Source organism: Anser brachyrhynchus (assembly GCF_964034855.1).
Source record: "Anser brachyrhynchus genome assembly, chromosome: 28".
Lineage (NCBI taxonomy): Eukaryota > Metazoa > Chordata > Aves > Anseriformes > Anatidae > Anser > Anser brachyrhynchus.
The window spans coordinates 1477219-1495830 of NC_137721.1; the positions used below are offsets into that span (position 1 = coordinate 1477219).

The 18612-nt window shown below is 68.4% G+C and overlaps 2 protein-coding genes and 1 long non-coding RNA gene across 6 annotated transcripts; 1 reads left to right on the forward strand and 2 right to left on the reverse strand.

The window, feature by feature from the left end:
- The first annotated feature begins 13 nt into the window (after positions 1–13).
- On the forward strand, positions 14–4512 carry LOC308183746. Its single transcript, XR_013942491.1, has 2 exons — positions 14–95; positions 1550–4512. It is a non-coding gene; the product is annotated as an uncharacterized lncRNA (long non-coding RNA).
- On the reverse strand, positions 4355–9543 carry SF3B4 (splicing factor 3b subunit 4). Its single transcript, XM_080570075.1, has 6 exons — positions 9310–9543; positions 8988–9116; positions 7556–8098; positions 7009–7203; positions 5553–5723; positions 4355–4876 (listed from the first exon to the last, which is right to left on the reverse strand). Exons 1-6 carry the CDS (start codon positions 9341–9343, stop codon positions 4692–4694), a joined length of 1257 nt encoding a protein of 418 aa, XP_080426201.1. The 5' UTR covers positions 9344–9543; the 3' UTR covers positions 4355–4691.
- A 381-nt stretch (positions 9544–9924) lies between these two features.
- On the reverse strand, positions 9925–16970 carry MTMR11 (myotubularin related protein 11). Of its 4 annotated transcripts, none has more exons than XM_080570063.1 (15): positions 16694–16970; positions 16310–16440; positions 15370–15442; positions 15129–15271; positions 14810–15019; positions 14584–14671; positions 14400–14488; positions 14175–14296; positions 13996–14059; positions 13655–13725; positions 13381–13553; positions 13112–13282; positions 12666–12872; positions 11489–11761; positions 9925–10811 (listed from the first exon to the last, which is right to left on the reverse strand). In XM_080570063.1, the coding sequence occupies exons 1-15, from the start codon at positions 16740–16742 to the stop codon at positions 10465–10467; spliced, it is 2211 nt and encodes a 736-aa protein (XP_080426189.1). In that variant the 5' UTR covers positions 16743–16970; the 3' UTR covers positions 9925–10464. The 4 variants fall into 4 exon arrangements, with proteins under 4 accessions (XP_080426189.1, XP_080426188.1, XP_080426191.1 ...); XM_080570062.1 differs by having other exon boundaries at positions 12666–12875; positions 16694–16969; XM_080570065.1 differs by having other exon boundaries at positions 14772–15019; positions 16694–16969.
- Positions 16971–18612: the final 1642 nt, after the last annotated feature.

Sequence of the window (18612 nt, forward strand, 5' to 3'; positions counted from 1 at the left end):
GCCGAAGGGAGGGCGATGCTCCACGTCGCCGGGGATGCTCCCGAGGGAAAGGGGTTCCCGTGCCGGAGCCTGGCAGCTGCTCCGAGGGGATGGAGGTGAACGGGGGCTGTAATGGGGTGCGAGGAGCTGCCCCCCCCCCCCCGCCTCGTTTCACCGCGGGGACTCGCAGCGGCGCGGCCGTGACGGCTTCGAGGCGCTCGGACCCTCGATGGCAACCTCCTGCCTCCCACCGACCGCGGCCGCGGTGGAAGGAAAGGCAGCCAGGCGAATCTGAGTCACGTCCTCCTCGGGGGGTGATGGCGGAGGGGGGGGGGGGGGGGGGGATTTCGATTTCTTCCGATCAAATTTTGTCCGCCTGGATGGGCCGGACGCGGCCCTCCCGCCGTGATGCAGCACAAACGCTCCCGACGGTGCTGGGAGGAGCGTGGGGGGGAGAGGTGTGGGGTGCCCAAACCCACCTGGGGGAGGGATTTGCCCCGGGGGGAAATCAGCTCTGGAGAGCTCCAGCCCCCCCCAAACACCACAACCCAGCTCCCTCCTGGGGGACGCGGGGCGCAGAGCGCTCGGGGTGCCCAGGAGGGGGTCCCCAGAGCAAGCGGGGCTGGGAGGACCCCAAAAAGCCGTGCCAGGCCCGTTGCCCCCTGCCCCTTTCCTCGTGCCCCCCCGTGCAATGAGCTGGGCAGGCCTCAGCGCCCAGAGCTCGAGCCCCGAAGCCCTGAGCAGCGCCGGGTACGGGGCCAGGGACCAGCCCCCAGCAGGTGCCCGTCCTCCTGCTACGAGAGGCCGAGGAGCTCGGGGTACGCGCGAGGCTGGAGGCCAAAATGAGCACGGCGAGGGGCAGGACGAGCGCCCGGCCAGGCTCTGCAGGGGAGGCAAACACGGGTGGGGAGCAGGGATTGGGGTCTGCGCACCAGAACCGATACGAGGAAGGATTTGGTAAAATCCCAACAACCAAAGGAGCCCCTGATGGGAATAATCCTATAACAGGGAAACGGGGCTGAGCCGAGGGGGTCTTCAGCCCAGCCGGGCCCCCGCCACGCGTGGCTCTGGCAGCGGGGGCTCTCCCAAAATGCGCCGGGGGAGCAGAAAGGCCGGGTGAGCGCCGCTCCCTCGGGGCGCCGCGTCCCACCGAGCTCTGACTCACGCGCCGCGCTCTCACCACGTCCCCCCTTTCCCCTCCGCGCAGCAGCCGGGAGCTCGCGCTCAGCCCCGGGGCTTCCGCGTGCACGAGCAGATCGCCGCGCACTGCAGCAGGGCCGGGGGGAGCAGCCCTCCCGGCTGCTTCCCCGCCTTCCTCCTTCGCCAGGGCCTAAAAGCCGGGCGTGAGGGGATAAAACCCAAGGGGGGTCCTGGCGGCTGCCCTCAGGAGGACGGGAGTGCGACCCCCGGGGCACGGCGGCTCCTTATGGGATGTGCTGGTTTCTGCAGGCGTTGGAGCTCTGGCAGCCCCTTCCCACCCAGGCTGGACCAGGGGTATTCCCCACCCTGACAGCCCACTGGAAGGAGGGGAAAAAAAAATAAAAAGGCTTCCATTTTTTTTTTTTGCCAGGAACAGCTATTAAAATAGAAGCCATTCCCTCCCCGCGCACACGCACACTGCAGAGGCTTAACCAGAGCGGCAGGCGAAGGCGGCGACGAAACGAAACCCGAGGCTGCGCTGCAAACGGCCCCAGATCAGCAGCAAGGGGATCGGTCCCGTGGCGGAGCTCCAAGGATGGCAGCCCGCTGCTTCGCAGGCAGCATCCAGGAGCAGCGGGAAGAAGGCCGGCACCGGGAAGGCGGTGCTGAGGCGGTGCTGAGCACAGCCTGGCGGGAGCCGGGCCGCGCACGCTGCCAAGGTCACCCCGGCACAGCGAGGGACCGAGCCGCCTCGCTCGTGGCCCGCGGCGAGGCCCGGTGGGTGGGTGGCAAGCTGCCCCTCCCTGCCGTCATCCTTTTCCCCGTCTTTCCCCTTTTTTTCCCCCACTTTTTCTCCGTTGGTGACCATGGGAGCTGTCGGGGATTTGGGGCTTTGGTCGCCCAAACGCTGGCAGCGAAATCTCGCCTGTCCTCGGCCCTCTCCAGCCCAGCGCTGCGCCCGGCTCCTTGCGGGCAGGTGGAGCACCCGCGAGCAGTCCCGCCCGGCTCCCTTCAGCCGGCTCCCGCTCCATCGCGAGCTAAAACCCCCCCAGCTAAACCCCACAGCCCTTAAAATTCACTGCCTTGAGATCTCCTCGCCTTCAGGGGCGCTTCTGTGCGCTGCGTTAACGAGTCCCCCCCTGCGCCCATCGCCCGCACCGGGGGGGGGGTTCGGCGCCTGTAATTTAAAGCGCTTGAATTTCAGATTTCAGCTCCTTGCGTCCACGTTCTCCACGCCTGGAGGCAACAGCGCCGGGGCTCGGACGCCAGCGCTCCTTCGGCACGCAGACGACGACAGCGGGGAAGGCAAGCGGCAGCCCCACGCCCAGGCAGAGCAGTACAAACATGGGGCACGCTGTAAACAGCGCTCACCAGGGCATCGCTGAAGGAAAAAAACACCTCCAGCCCAGCTGCTGCCTGCTCACGAGCAACCAGCAGAGCCCCCTCGCAGCTTCTGGCCTCTTCACCAGCGCCGATTCAGCGCCAATTCACACCTGAGACGTTTTCTCCTCCCTCTTCCCAGCTGTTGCTTCGAGGAGCGGAGCTGAGGCCGCTCTCCTCCTCCTCCTCCTGGCGCAGGTGGAGGAGCCGGAGCCCCGCAGCGCCGCTGACTTCACCCGAGGGCTTCCCAAGTCGGCCCCGGGCAGCGCAGGCGCTCGGTGGTCCTCCTTCCTCGCCTCCCCACCGCCCACAGCGGGACGAGGACGTTCGTGGTGAGCTCTTGGGTGCGGTTTTAGCGGCGAGCGACGGAGCGGCTCCAGGCTGGAGCAATCGTGCCGGGCTCTGGAGCGGTCCGGAGCAGGGAGAGCCGAGCCCCGCGGGCAGTTTAACGAAATCACGGCGGTTCTGGGAGCGCCCTGGCGCCTCCGGGTCTGCTGGAAGACCCCGCGCAAGTTACGTTTCTCCCTCTGGAGTCTGGCGTCCACTGCAGAAAGCTGGTAACCCCCACCACAGGTAAGAACCTGGGCTTGGTGGCAGGCTGAGGGCACCGGCACCCGCTGCAGGGGGAGGACGGGGTGCTCAGGACCAGCCCCCCACAGCCACAAAGCTCCAGGCTTCGACCTGGGAGCGGTCCTGGAAAGGGTTCACAACGCGACAAGCCTCAAGCCTCCTCTACCGCGGTCCTGAGCTGCCCCCGAGGCTGGATTTGAGCACATTTACGCAGGAAGCAGCACGAGGATCTCCACCGATGCCTCGCCGCCGCTTGCATCGCAGCCCCCGACCGCGCACAACTACAGCCCGACAGAGGGAAGCGCTGAAGCTCTTCCAGTTCCTCCCTCAGAGCCTTCAGCGGCTGCTCACGTGCCAAAGGCAACACGAAGCCTGCGGATCACTTCTGCTGCCTCCCCAGCCTCCCCCATCAGGCTCGGGATCCCTCCGTACCTCACGGGCACGTCCCAGGCGACCCCGTGACGACTGGGAGGAAAAGCACGGCACCATTCTTTCTCTTCGGCCCACGAGGGTGAGCAGAGATGGGAGCTAAAGGTCAACTTTAGCCCTAGGAAGTTGAAACAAAGCAGAAATAAACCGGCAAAGAGTAAAAGCAAGGCTGAAAACAAGACAGCTTCTCTGCAGGAGGAGGAGGAGCCAAGGCAGCTCCCCAAGAAACGTCCCTACAGCCAAAAAAACCCGCTCATAATAAACGTCGGTCCCCGATTCGTCTCTCTTGGTTCTTCCATAAAGCCACAAAAAACTCCAGGACAAATATCTGGAGACACCGGGTGGTTTTGGTCTTTAAACCACCTGGATTTTCGCGCCTCTCACGTGGGAAGAGACGCCGAGTTCGTTAGGAGAGGCCGGCGACTCAGCCCCGGGAAGCAGGGAGACAATGCTGGGACCAGACCTGCTCCACCTCCCGCCCCCCAGGAGAGCCGCTTACCCCCCCAAATTCCGCTGCCCTCCAGTTAAAACCATCCCCAAACCTGCAGCTGGAATGGCTCCGCGCGGCTGCGAGCGGCATCGGAACAGAGATCTCGTTAGGGAGGGACTCGGGAGAGCGGGGCTCGCTGCCAAATTTCTCCTCCAAACATCCAGGCCGTTTACCTGGGCGCTCCGGCACAAACAGCCGAGGATTTTAAGGCTCGATCGCGCATTTTCGTCGCTGCGGGGGTGCTGGAGCACGAGGTCGGGTGCTTCAGCCCCAATTCTGCACCTCACCAGGAAGCAGAGCATCAGTGCGAGCGAGGCAAGGGCGGCCGGGCGGCGCCTCGGTGACAAACAGACAGGCAGAGCCTCATCCTGACCCTGGAGGGACGGCCCCCCCCGCTCCTAAAAGGGTTTATTGGTAAATGGGCTTTACATAGGAAAAAAAAATAATAAATCCTGTTAAAAGCACCTTGAAAAATCTTCCAGGCGGAGATAAAAGGAGGGGGGAGGGGGAAAAATTACCAAAACGAACACTATAAAAAGAAAAGGGTTAAAAAACGGGGGGAATAAAAAAAAGGGGGGGGAGCTGCGACAGGGATGGACCCGGCTACGCCTCGTGGGCACAAACGTCTCAGTCCCAGGGAGGACGGGACTCCGAGGACAGAGGGGGAACGAGCCCCAGCAGGGAGCTTTGGCCGCCGCCGCCTTTAGGGCAGGGGGCCCCTCAAGGGACCGCGCGGGGGCACCCCGGGGGGCCTCTGGGCGGGCCGGGGGGGCAGGGGGACCCTCTGGTAGCCGTAGGGCGGGGGGCGGGGGGGCCCGTTGTAGCCGTGAGGGGGCATCAGCGGAGGAGGGCCGCGCATCCCGTGGTGCGGCATGGGGCCGGGGTGACCTGCGGGGACAAGAGCACAGGCGTCAGCACCCGCCCGTGTCCCCCCCCCACCCCACCCTTGGGTGCCGGCCCCACCCGGTGCCCACATTTTGGGCAGCCACCTGCGAAGCAGAAGACCCGGGGCGCCTCGGAGGAGGGGATCCTCTCGGTACGAGGCCGCCTCGCTCGAGGAAACACCAAGCAGGAGCCGCCCTCGGCTCCTCGAGGCCCAGGCACGGCTTCCCCTCGCGCGCCCCCCGGGGACGACCCCGAAACGCCCAATTCGGTGGAGGGCAGCGCCCGTTTGTGCCGCGACGCCGCGTTTTACCCAGCCGCCTCTCCCACGTCCCCCCAGCCAGGCAGGTGCCCGGCTCCCAGGGACACGGGGCTGCCCCCCGCTCCCCCCCTAAGACCCCCAGCAGGGCCAGGGGACGCGGCAGCGCTCAGGAACCCTCCTTTTTTTTTTCTTCCCTGCTTGGGAAACGGGAAGAAGCCCCCCGGGCGGCCCTGCCTCCCGCAGGAGAAGCCCCACACCACAGGGAACCCGAGGAAAGCCCCGGGAAACCCCGCTCAGCGCCCCCACATCCCACCCCGAGGCGCCTCCCCACGAGGAGGGCACCGAAAGTCCCCGACGCACGCGGGCAGCGTGGAAACCCCCCCTCCCCGGGGCTGCCTCTCTCGCGGGCGCCCCACTTACCCATGGGCGACCCGAAATGGGGTCCTCGGGGCGGCATTCCCATGGGCGGGGGGCCGGGGTGCGGCATGCCAGGCGGGGGCCGCGGCGGGGGCTGGCCTCCGGAGCCCGGGGGTCCCGGGTGGTGCTGGCCCATGCCGGGGGGTCCGTGGTGCACCTGCATGGGGGGCATTCCTGGGGGGAAAAGGGGAGCCCGCGAGGGTGAGAAACATCGGGCAAGGAAAGCGCGTAGAGGGTTTGCTGCTAGCAAAATGGGGGGGGGGGGAAGGCAAAAGCTCTCGTCCGATGCGGAGGGCAGGAGTTAAGAGGAAGGGGAGCGGAGGAAACGCTGCTCGGAGGGGAAATAAAAAGAAAGCCTCGCCAGCGAGCGGGGTGCAGCCCTTAAAAAAGGGGGGTCAGAGAGAAACCACCGCCCTCGGGGATCTCGGGCGGGACCCTGAGCAACGACCTCAAAGCTCGCTCCGCGTGGCCGGGTCCCTCCCACCCCCTTTTTTTTTTTCCCCTAAGATTTTATCCTTTTTCACCACTATAAGAAGGAACCAAGACGAATCCTTTTCTCCTGAGGAAGCCGGGAGCCCGGCGCAGCTCCGCGGGGAGCGCTCGGCCAGGCCTGCCGTGGGTAACTGGCTGGCTGAGGGCTGCAAAAGCGGCTCGCGGCCGGGGAGAGCGGCAGCCATCCGGGCACTCGCGCGGCCACGATCGCGCGGGGTGCCCTAATCAGCCCGCGCCGCCGAGCTCCCGGCGCGGGGGTCGCTTGAGAGAAGAAATTAAAGCAGGGATTCTTTTTTTTTTTTTTTTCCCTCCTCTTTTTCCTCGAACCGATGCGAATTTCCCCGAATCTCTGCATTCCGGACCTCAGCCTGGACGCCCACCCCACTCGCTCCCCGGCACTACGGGGCTAAAAATGGAAGGGAATCGGAGAAACATTTTGTTCCGGCGTCTCGAATTAGCTCCCGCCTGGCGGAGCCGCGGGCTGCGCCGAGGAGGTTCACACCTCGCGCAGGGATTCGCGCTGGAGGAAAACGAAGACTTGGAGCCTCGTTGGCATCCTCCCAGAACAGCACCAGGGACTCTCGGAGGCTGGGCTACACCGGACTGCGCCTTCCCGCGCCCACCTCAAGGTAACCAACGTCCTGACGCGGCTGGATGCCTCCCAGAAGGAATTCGTTCCCAAATTACCTTCCTAAAATCCCGCCAGGCCCTGCTCCGAGCTATTTCTGCACGTTTCAGCCCCACGGGGAGCTCAGGCTGCCGCTCAGCGGCTAACCGAGAACTCCCCCGAGCTCCCTGCCTGCCCCGCCATGGCCACGCCACGCTCCCGCAGCACAGCAGCAGATTTCTCCCCTTTTTACATAAAAAAAAAACTCGGGGAAGAAACCAGAGGGGGGATTTACGCAGGGCCACCCCGCAGCAGGAGGGGAGTTTGGCTTCCCAAGCCCGGTACCCGCCCGCGGCTTACCTGGGTGGTGCATCCCCCCCGGGGGGAAGGGGTGAGGGTGAGGGGGGTGCCCGCCGCTGGGCGCAGCCCCTGAGGGGGGGCCGGGGGCCCCGGCTCCGGGCGGCATCGGGGGGGGCGGCATGGCAGGAGGCATGCCGGGGGGCATCGCTCCGGGGGGAGGCACCGGCGGGGGGAACGATCCTGGGGGCGGGAGGCCTGAAAGAGAGAGAAGCAGAGAGGGTTTGGTTGGGTGCGGCATGAAAAAAGTTTAAAAAAGAACAAAAAAAAGAATAAAAACAGGCAGTCGGGAAGGAGGCCGAACACACAAACGGCCACAGCGACCAGAAAACCCACCGGAGTGAAGCAGGAGCCCAGGATCCGACCGCTCGGCACGGAGCCGGGTGGGTGCCGGGGACCTGCTGCCCCCCCGACCCCTCCCCAGGGCACGGTGCCGCCAGCCGCAGGCAGGCCGCTCCCGCAAACCCCCGGGGGAGCAAGGGGACAGCCCCCAAACCGCCCCATTTCCGCCCAGCAGGGCGCGGGAACGCGTCCCCTCGGCCGTACCCACCTGGGGGGGTGACCCCGGGGCCCAGCGAGGTGACCACGGGGGTGGGGACCGACGGCGGAGGGGGGGCGTCGGCGAAGAGCTGGTGGGGCCGATCCGCCTGCGAGAGGGGGTTCTGGGCTGCCAGGAGGCGCTCGGCGGCCGAGCCGTGCCGCTCGCCCTTGGAATCCTTTTTGAAGGCGTAGGACACGGTGATGGGGCGGTTGCAGAGGTACTGTCCGTTCATGGCCTCGATGGCGGCGTCGGAGGCGTCGAAGCTGGCGAAGTTGATGAAGGCGTAGCCCTTCGAGTTGCCCGTGTCCGGGTCCCGCATGATCTTGGGCGTCTGCAGGATGACCCCGAAGGCGCTGAAGGTGTCATACAGCAGCTTCTCGTCGATCTCGGGGTCCAGGTTGCCAATGAAGATGTTGGCCCCCACGTCCAGGTTTTTGTTGTGGGCCGAGGCTTTGTTCACGCGGATCGGCTTCCCGTACAGCTTGATCATGTTCATGATCTTAATGGCGTAGTCCGCGTCCTCCTCGCTGAGGAACTCCACGAACCCATAGCCTGCAACAAGGCAGAGGCTTAGGAAGGGGCAGAACCACGGCCCGGCGCCGCTCCCTGCTGCCTCCGAGGGGCTCGCTGCTCTCTGAAGACTCCAACCCCGCTTGTTTTAAAAACAGAGCCCGAGAGCAGCGATCTGCCCTGCTAACCGTCCACCCCTCCCCTCCCTTCACCTCCCTCCAGGGCCTCGATGTCCTCACAGTGAGGGGCCCAAAGCTGAGCGCAGCACTCGAGGTGCGGCCTCACCAGAGCCGAGCAGGGGGGGGAGCGATGTGCCTGGTGGCAGGACGAGGGGGAACGGCCTCAAGTTGCACCAGGGGAGGTTTAGGTTGGATATTAGGAAGAGCTTCTTTACCGACAGGGTTGTTAGGCATTGGGATGGGCTGCCCAGGGAAGTGGTTGAGTCACCATCCCTGGAGGTCTTTAGAAGACGTTTAGATGCAGAGCTTGGTGATGTGGTTTAGCGGAGGACTTGTTAGTGTTAGGTCAGGGGTTGGACTGGGTGATCTCGGAGGTCTCTGCCAACCCAGCTGATGCTGTGACGATCACCTCCCTGCACTACTCCTGACACAAGCCAGGGTGGCGTTGGCCTTCTTGGCCACCCGGGCACGCCGCGGGCTCACGTTCCGGTGAGCACCAACCAACACCCCCAGCTCCTTTCCCTCCGCATGGCTTCCGACCACCCTGCCCCCAGCCCGTAGCTCTGCCTGGGGCTGTTGTGCCCCAAGCGCAGCACCCAGCACTTGGCCACGTTAAACCTCATCCCTTGGCCTCCACCCCTCGACCCACCGTGCCCAGGGCCCCCTTCAGGCCTCCCTGCCCCCCGGGCACCGCCCGAGGGCCCTCGGCTCCCCCCTCCGGCCCCCCCCGGACCCCCCCCGGACCCCCTCACCTTGGTGCTGCCCGGTGACCCGGTCCTTGGGCATGTGCGTGTTGACCACGGGCCCGGCCTGGAGGAAGAGCTCCCACAGCAGCGGCTCGCTCACCTTCTCGTCCAGGCCCCCCACGTACACGGTGGCATCTGTAAGGGGGGGCAAACACCGAGCGCCCCGTCAGGAGGCGGCGGCCCGCGGCCTCCGGGGGGCTGCAGCTCGGCCTCCCCGGGCCGGAAGCCCTCGAGGGAGAGGCAGGAGGGGGAGCTGACGGCGCCGAGCCCCCGCCGGCCCCCGCCCGGCCCCCCGCCGCCGCGCACCCCCCCGGCCCCCGCCGCTCACCCTGGTTCCGCTCCGAGATGGGCCCCGCCGCCATCTTGGCCCGCTCCCGCCGCCGGGACGTAAGCTGCGTAACGCAGCGCAACGTAAGCCGCGTAACGCAACCTGCGTAACGCAACGCCCGGCAATCTGCGTAATCTACGTAACGCAGCGCGATGTAACCCGTGTAACGTAAGGTGCGTAACGCAGCGCAACGTATCCTGCGTAACGGTGCAAAATGTAATCTACGTAACGTAATCTACGTAGCTCAACACAACCTACGTAATTCAGCCCCCATTTAACCTACGTAACCTACGTAGAGCAACGCTACGTAACATGCGTAACGCCGCACAAGGCAATCTATGGAACGTAACCTACGTAACGTAACCTACGCAACGCAACGCCGCACGCGCCGGCCCCTCGCGCCCTGACGTCAGCCCCAGGCGCAAGCCCCGCCCCCTCGCGGCGGGCCGGAAATGGCGTGGGCGCCATGTTGAGGCCGGGCCTGTTATGTCGCGATAGCCCCCCCGCGATAGGCGGCGATATCGCCCCCACAGCCGGCAGCACGGCTGGGGCCGGGCACCCCCACCCCAGCCCAGGGCCCCCAGCCCGGGCCGTTCACTCAGAGCCACGCCGCAGTGCCCGCAGGCCGCTTTATTGAGCTCCCCGACACAAACCTCAATAAAAAGTGCAAACCGCCGCGTGCGGGCGAGCTCCCGACATAAACCTCCATAAAAGTGCATGGCCGGGGGCCGCCAGCGCTCAGAGCCCCGTTCTCCTCTTCACAGCCCCGGCAGCCGAGCTGAGCCCTGGGGTCCCTGCCCCTCCCATATCGCGACAGCGTGTCGCCGACAGAGGCCTGGCGCTGGGCTCCCAGCAAAGCTCGGCCCCTGTGGGAGCAAAGCGACCCTGCGGCGGGGCCAGATGCGTGGGCCCGGGGCGGTGAGCCCAGCCCCGAGGCACGTGGAGGTAGCAAGGAATTTAAGGCAAAAAAGGGGGAAATCGGCTGTGCCGGGGCGCCCGCGGCACTCCTGGGGTGCTCGGCCTCCTCCAGAGCAGCCGGGGAGCAGCATGGCAGGAGCTGGCCCCAAAAAGCCTGCGTCAGCCCCAAAAAGCAAACACTGGCCCCAAAAAAGCCTGTGACGGCCCCAAAAAGCCGGCGCTGGCCCCAAAAAGCTATCACCAGCCCCCAAAAGCTGTCCCCGGCCCCAAAAAGCCACAAGAGCCCCGGCGAGGAGCAGGGAGGCAGCAGTGGAGAGGCCGCGGGGCGCTTTGGGGGCTTTTTCCCCCCCAAAACCGGCAGGGGAGCCCCGGGGTCAGCTCCCCCCCAAGGGCCGGCTCTGTCCCGGTAGCGTTCGTCCCCCCCCCGGGGTTCTTTTTTTTTCCCCCATCCCTCATCGCGACGGTGCCAGGGGGCTGCCGGCGGCCCTGGTGCGGGGTCCCTGCGCTTGCCAGGCGCTGAGGCGGTCCTGCAGCAGCGTCAGCTCCTCCGCCAGGCCGGCCGGAGACGGGGCGAAGCGCCCGCGCTGCGGGGAGACGGGGCCCAAGCCCGTTAGGACAGACGCCCGCGGCGGGCAGGACGGACGGCCACGGGGGCAGGGTGGGCGCGCACGACCACCCGCACCAGCCCCAAACCCCGTCCTGCACAGGCTTGGGGGGCAAGAAATCCGTTCCAAGCCGGGGAGCCCCTCGGGGGTGCACCCACCTGGCACAGCGCAGCCCCCCCCGGGACTCAGTTTCCCTCCCCTGGGACCCGGTTCCCCCCCCCCCTTGGGACCCAGTTTCCCCCCCCAGAACCCAGTTTCCCCCCCTGTGACCCAGTCCCCCCCCCCCCCAGTGACTCAGTTTCCCCCCGGTACCCAGTTCCACCCCCCCCCGGGCTTAGTTTCCCCCCCCCGGGACCCAGTTTCCCCCCCTCCTGGGATCCAGTTTCCCCCCATAACTCAGTTTTCCCCACCCCGTGACTCAGTTTCCCCCCCCAGGACCCAGTTTCCCCCCTCCAGGGCTTATTCCCCCCCCCCCCCCATGACTCAGTTTCCCCCCCTAGGACCCAGTTTCCCCCCCTCCAGGGCTTATTCCCCCCCCCGTGACTCAGTTTCCCCCCCTAGGACCCAGTTTCCCCCCCCCAATGACTCAATTTCCCCCCGCTTCTCCAACCAGACCCCCCCAGGACCCCCCCCCAGACCCCTTTTTGCCCCCATACCTGGGCCTCGGGCAGGCCCCGCAGGTAGCAGCGGCGCCAGAGCCGCACCGACGGCCCCGCGGCGCAGGGCAGCAGCAGCCCCCGGGGGGGCGCGGGGACGGGGCTGCCCCCCGAGCCGCCCCCCCGCTCGCTGAGGCTCTCCAGGGAGGGGGCCCAGCGGAGCAAGCGCGGGGGGGGGCGGCCGCTGCGCCACGGGAAGGGCTGGGGGCACAGCGAGCCCTTGGCCAGCGCGAAGACGTCCCCGGCTCCTGCCCCAGGCCAGGCATCGGCGGGCTGGGAAATGGGGGGAAAAATAGGGGTTAGGGTAAAAAGGGGGTGGAAGAGACGAGGGTTAGGGAAAATGGGGGGGAAAATAGGGGTTAGGGTAAAAAGGGGGGTGGAAGAGAGGGTGGTTAGGGAAAATGGGGGGAAAAATAGGGGTTAGGGTAAAAAGGGGGTGGAAAAGATGGGGGTTAGGGAAAATGGGGGGGAAAATAGGGGTTAGGGTAAAAAGGGGGTGGAAAAGGTGGGGGTTAGGGAAAATGGGGGGAAATCCGGTGGTTATGGTGAAAAGGGGGTGGTAGAGACGGGGGTTAGGGAAAACGGGGGGAAAAATAGGGGTTAGGGTAAAAAGGGGGTGGAAAAGATGGGGGTTAGGGAAAATGGGGGGGAAAATAGGGGTTAGGGTAACAAGGAGGTGGAAGAGATGGGGGTTAGGGAAAATGGGGGGAAAATAGGGGTTAGGGTAAAAAGGGGGTGGAAGAGATGGGGGTTAGGGAAAATGGGGGGAAATCCAGAAGTTACGGTGAAAAGGGGGGTGCAAAAGCAGGTGGTTAGGGAAAATGGAGGGGAAACTGGCAGCTGGGTTAAAAGGGAGGTGGGAGAGCCAGTGGTTAGGGAAAAATGGGGAAAAGCGGCAATTAGGGTAAAAGGAGGTGTAAAAGCCAGGGGGACAAGGGAGGAGGTCCAGCGGGGGGGGAAATGGGCGGAAACCCCAGCGGTTCGGGAAAACAGGGGAGAAAACCCAGCCGCCAGGGGCCGATCGGCACAGGGGAGGGATTTTAGACTCGGAGCCCCCCCAAAATCCAGCGGGAGAGCGGAGGGGGTGGGGGGGTCTCATGCCATGGGGGCAGCACAACCCCAGCACCCTCGTCCCTTCCCAACGCGGCCCCCCCAGACACCCCCCCCCCAGGCTCACCGTGCCCGTGGTCTGGGGGTTCGCGGTGTCGGGGGGTCCCACGGTGCTGGGGACCCCCGCCGGGTTCCGAAACCGCGCCCGCTGCTGCGGGCTGTAGCGCAGCGCCCAGTCCCAAACCGGGGGCAGGCGGCTGCCGGCGCTGCCCCCCCTGCCCGGGGGGGGGTCCCACCAGCCGTTCACCGGCGTGTAGGTCTGGCTGCGGGGCTGCTGCTGCGGGGAGGAGGAAGGGACGGGGTGAGCGCCCCCCGACCCCCAAAGCGGGGGGGGGGGCGGGATTCGGGGCACGGGTGGGGAAACCGAGGCACGGCGCGGGTGGGGAAACCGAGGCACGGCGCCGGCGGGCAGCTGGATGCCGCCACGGGGGGGGGGGGTGAGGAGGATTCCCCGCCGCCCTAAAGCTGCTGGAAGGGGTCCGGGGGTGCCGCCGAGCCCCCGGCCCCGCTCACCGGGCCGCCGCGGCCCCGCTGGCGCTGGCAGCTGAAGAGGAAGGTGCCGCAGTAGGGCAGGAAGCCGCTGTCGTGCAGGGCCAGCAGGTACGCCTCGGTGAAGCCGAAGGCCGCCGGGAACTGCCGCACCAGCTGCCACGTGCAGTCCAGGAACAGCGGGAACACGGGCGCCTGCGGGGACAGCGTGGGGGGGGGACGACACCAACCCGTCACCGTCCCCTGGGACGGGCAGGGGGGGCACCGGGGGGGGGCCGCGGCGCGGTGCCCACCTCCTCCCGGGGGCTGTCGCGCCGCAGGCCGAGGCGGCGGGGAAAGGGGTGGCCGGCTGCCACCCACTCGCGCTGCACCAGGCTCTGGAAGCCCGGCAGGGTCCGGGCGTGGGGGTCCGCCAGGAGCTGCACCAGGGAGGCCAGCAGGCAGTTGAGGTCCCGGTCGGACGGCTCTGGTGGGTGGGACGAGGTGGTGATATTTGGGGGGGGGGGGTTTGGGGTGTCCCCGTGGTCCCCCCGCCGCGCTCCGGTGGCCCCGCGGTGCCGGCTCTACCTTGCAGGAGGACGCAGCAGCGGCGCCCCGCCAGCAGCGATGCCACCTCGACGGCTTTCCTCAAGCAGGCGCTGGGGGCGAGGAGGGGCAAGGAGGGGGGGGGGGGGGGTCAGGGCACCCCAAAATGTTGCCTCTGCCTGCCCGGGGGTCTCCAGCCCCCCCCCGTGGGTTCGGGGTAACCACCCGGCCGCCACAGCGCCCCGTCACCCTGCAGCTGCTGGGCGTGCTTGGGGGTGAACGGCCCCCAAAGCGGGGTGGGGGGGGCTGGATGGGGGGGGGGGGGGCGTTTCGAGGGCCGGGCTTTCCCCCGCTGCCCCGCACCCCAAAAGCTCCCCGCTCACCGGACGTGGTCCAGCCAGCGCGTCGCCTCCAGCGCCGAGAGCCACTTCTCCTCGGCCGCCGCGCCTGCGCCGTGCGGGCAAATTTGGGGGGCGGGGGGGTCAGGGGAGGGCGATGAGCCCCGGGGGCCCCCCCCCAGAATGAGACCTGGGGTCCCCCCCCGGTCCCCGTCCCCTCTCACCGTGCAGGCAGAGCGCCCACAGCTTGAGGTGGGCGAGCTGGATGTCGGCCAGGGTGGGCAGCTCGGCGGCGTCGGCCAGCACGCAGGGCCCGCGGCCCGCCCGCAGCAGCGCCTCCAGGCACCTGGGGAGGGGGACACGCAGACACCCCCCCCCCCTCGTGGGACCGGGCCGGGCAGCACCCCGAAACCCCCAACCCGGCCCCAAAATCCTCGCCGGGGGCTCACCTCACGTCCTCGCCGCCCGGCTCCGAGGCCGCGTGGAAGCCGGCGGATCTCAGCAGGTCGCTGCCGCCCGGGTGGTGCCAGCACAGCCGCTGCGGGCGAGACGGGGCAGGGGGGAGGACAGGGACACCCCCCAGGTCACCCCCCCGGCAGCACCCCAATTCCTCCCTCCCGCCCCGGCACTCACGGGCACGCGGCGCTCCTCGAAGTGGGCGAACGTCCGCTTGAGGTCGTGGTCCAGGAGCCCGCTGGGCACCCACAGGTAGCGGGGCAGGCTGCGGGCAGAGGGGGGGGGGTGGGGGCGTGGGGTGGGCGCCCCCCCGGCGGGGTGGGGGCCGGCAGCCCCTTGGAGCCCGGCGCCCGGCCGGGCCGTACCTGGGGGCCATGTCGAAGCGCTCGTTGATGGCGCTCACCCTCCAGCCCGCGGCGCCCTGGCGCTTCAGCTCCTTCTCCCAGTCGCGGAGGCTCTCGAAGAGCAGCGTGGGGGCCGAGCCTTCCTCATCTTCACCCTCCTCCTCCTCCTCCTCCTCCGCCTTGGCTTCTGCCCGGGAGCGGCCGTCCCCGTCCCCGCTGTCCCCCGGCCACGTGGCCGTCTCCCGCGCCTGGGCGATGGCGTTGGCCACCTGCGGAGAGGAGCAAGGTGACGGGGACCACGCGCGAGCCCCCCACCGCTTGTAATTACGCCGGGGATCGCCCAGGAGCAGGGCACGAAGCCCCCCCCCCCCGGCTCACCCGGTACGCCTGGGGCGCCAGCCCGTTCTCGTGGAAGTGGAAGCGCAGCAGGCGGAAATCCCGGCAGAAAATCAGCAGCTCCTCGGGGATGAACTTGAGGGTGGAGGCGGCCGTCAGCACCTTGGGCTTGGTGAAGCTGCTGCCTGCGGCGGGCCAGGAGCGGCCGTCAGCGCCCGCCGAGCCCCGGCCCCGCTCGTCCCAGCTCGGTGCTGTGCCCCCCCCCCCCCCCGGTCCCCTTTACCTGCCACCAGCTTGCGGATGCAGGGCAGCGCCACGTTGTGCTCGCTCTGCAGGGGGGCGACGGAGCCAGGGGGCTGCAGGAGATTTGGGGAGAGCTGGGAGCCGCCCCGGTACCCCAAAAAGGCAGCGGGGCCGCATCCGGCACCCCACGGCCTTTGTCCAGCCGGTGCCGTGACCCGCGGCAGCCCCTGTGCCCTCCCGGGTCCTGCAGCGAGGAGTTCCCCGGGTGCGGGGGGAATGGGGATCGCGGTTCTGTGACCGAGGAGCGAGGGTGGGACGGGGATGGGGTCGGGAACGTGGCTGGGATGGGGATGGGATGAAGCAGGGGTGCGGCCGGGACGGGATCAGTGTGGGGTCAGGATGGGGCTGGGGTTGGGGTCGGGATGGGGCTGGGGTTGGGGTCGGGATGGGACCGGGGTTGGGGTCGGGATGGGGCTGGGGTTGGGGTCGGGATGGGGCCGGGGTTGGGGTCGGGATGGGGCCGGGGTTGGGGTTGGGATGGGGCCGGGGTTGGGGTCGGGATGGGGCCGGGGTTGGGGTTGGGATGGGGCCGGGGTTGGGGTTGGGATGGGGCCGGGGTTGGGGTCGGGATGGGGCCGGGGTTGGGGTTGGGATGGGGCCGGGGTTGGGGTCGGGATGGGGCCGGGGTTGGGGTTGGGATGGGGCTGCGATACCGCTGGGATCGAAGCAGGATGGGGTCAGGATGTGCTTGGGATGGGGCTGGGATGCTACCGGGATGCAGCTGAGATGGGATCGCGACACGGCTGGGTTGGGGCTGGCTGGGGACGGGGCTGCAGCCAGCAGAGGCTCAGGACCAGGAGGGTTTGGGACCGGGAGCAGCGAGGTCGGGGCCGGGGTGTGTGGGGGGGAGGGAAGCAGCGGGGCTGAGCCGGCTGGGGGCTTCGGGGGGGGGGGGCGGGGGGGTCGCGGCGGGCCCCCACCTGCACGCCGTGCCCGGGGGCGGCCAGGAAGGCGACGCGGAGGTTGGTGCAGACCAAGGTGCCCGGCACCGAGCCGTCCCCTTCGCGGCACCGCAGCCGCACTCCCGCAGCCTCCTCCAGCACCACCTCCCCTGCGGGACGGGGCCGGTTTGGCCTCCGGGGAGGAGGCGCACGGGGGTGCCCCCCCCCGCAGCCCCCCACACCCAGGGGGGTCTCTCCAGGCTGTACGTGACCCCCCCCCCAACACCCCCCTCGTCGGTCCCCGTGCCCCCGGCCTCCCCCCACGCCCCCCTCGGCGACCCCCGAGCCTCGGCTGCGGCGGGGGCCCCCAGCATCCGGCCACCTGCCCGCGGCCGGCGGAGGCTCGGCGGCGGAGGCTCCTACCTGGGAGGCCGGGGAAGGCCGAGCGGCTGCCTCCCCTCTCCCCGTTCATGGCGGAGGACTTTGCCCGACCGGGCGGGACGGAACGGGACGGGAGCACGAGCGGGGATCCCGAGGAGGCAGCAACCAGCCCGCTTCGGCCGCCCGCGGCCCCCCCGGCATCCCGCGGCCTCCGCTCCCCGAGCGAGGCCGGCTCCTGGCAGCGGGAGGCCAGGGCGGAGCGGAGGCGGCGGCGGCAGCACGGGGCTCGCCGCCAGCCTCAGTTTCCCCCCGCGGCGTCGGGGGGGGGGGGGGGGAAGGTGTTCAATGAGTGGGGCAGGGAGGGCGGGGGGGGGCCCCCCGTGGGCACAGGGGGGGGGGCTCCGAGCAGCTCCGGGCACCCCCAAAGGGATGCAGTGTGCTGGGGGGCACGGGGGGGGCCACGGCTTCCTGAACCCCAAAAGGGATGTGGGGTGCTGGGGGGACGTGAGGCTCCCTGAACCCCCAAAAGGGATGTGGGGTGCTGGGGGCATGGGGGGACACGCAGCTCCTGGCACCCCAAAAAGGATGCCTGGTGCTGGGGGGGGGGCACGCGGCCCCCTGGATGCCTGGTACTGGGGGGACGGACTGGATAAGGGACGCCTGGTACTGGGGACGTGGGGCGCTTGCAGCTCCTGGCACCCCAAAAGGGATCACTGGTGCCAGAGGGGGATGCACACAGCTCCTGGCACCCCACAAGGGGCTCACGGTGCTGGGGGGAGGACACGCAACTCCCTAAACCCTATAAGGGACGTTCGGCGCCAGCGGGGGATGCTCAGCTCCCCACACCCCGTAAGGAGCCGGAGGAAGGGCACTCAGCTCCCCGAACCCCCTGGGGGACGCGCGGCGCCGCGCACAGCCGGGGTTCGCCCGGTCCCGTTCGGGTGCCCCCATCCCGTCCCCGCACCTTTCCCCGGGGGGGCACCGTGCGGCCCCCGCGGGCTCCCCACGGAGGCCGAGCGGCGGTGCCGGGGAGGAACGAGCCGCTCCGTGACTCATCGCTGAGGCATCGCCATCTCCTCCCAACCCCGGAAAAGCCAGCGCTGGCCGGGCCGTGCCAAGCGGCACCGCTTGGGCCCCCGCTGGGGGCCCCGGGGGTCCTGACCCCGCTCCCGGCAGCAGGTGGAACCCCCGGGGACCCCAAAAGCCAACCCCGCCGGCTCAGCCCCTCTGGCCGGGGCAGGACCAGGGCGGCCGAGATCCGAGAACTGGCACCGGCCAAACCAGGCCTGCGGGAAGGCGCCGGAGCACTAAAATCCTATTTGGGGCCCTTTTTGCCTCCAGCTTTTTGGGGGAGCCTCAGTGTTGTGCACCCCGATTTTCCACCTGTAGGAAAATCACCCGGCAGCACAGCCCCGGGGCCCCCCAGGGGGGGAGCTTGGATGGGTCCCCGGCTCCAGCACCTTGCGGATGAGAAGAATTTCCTGCGGGGCTTCGGGCCAGGGATCGGCTCCAAGGCCAGGGATCGGCGGTGGGGCAGCGTCCGCGCCAGCTCGGGGTCAGCCCGGGCCGCGGGGCTGCCCCGAGAGCTGCAGGAAAATTGGCGAGCCGGCACCGACGTGGCGCTGAGCACGGCCCGGGGAGGAAGGGAGAGCACTGGGGGCAAGAATAAAAAAAATCCCACTGCTATAGGGACTGGGGGGGGTGGGGGGGTCAAAGAAACCCCGCAGGAACCTGCTCAGAGCTCCCCTGACCCCACAGGGGCTCTCAGCACCCGGTAGCACCGAGGCACATTTCCATCCGGCCCCAAAACCTCACCCCGCGTCCCCCAGCCAGCAAACGCCCCCGACGCCCCGATTTGCATCATTTAGGGCACAAACGGGGGGAGCAGCCTGCTCTGGGGGTCGGAAGCAGCTCCAAAACGTGGGGAGTGCAACGCCACCGGGACGCCTGTGGGATGTCCC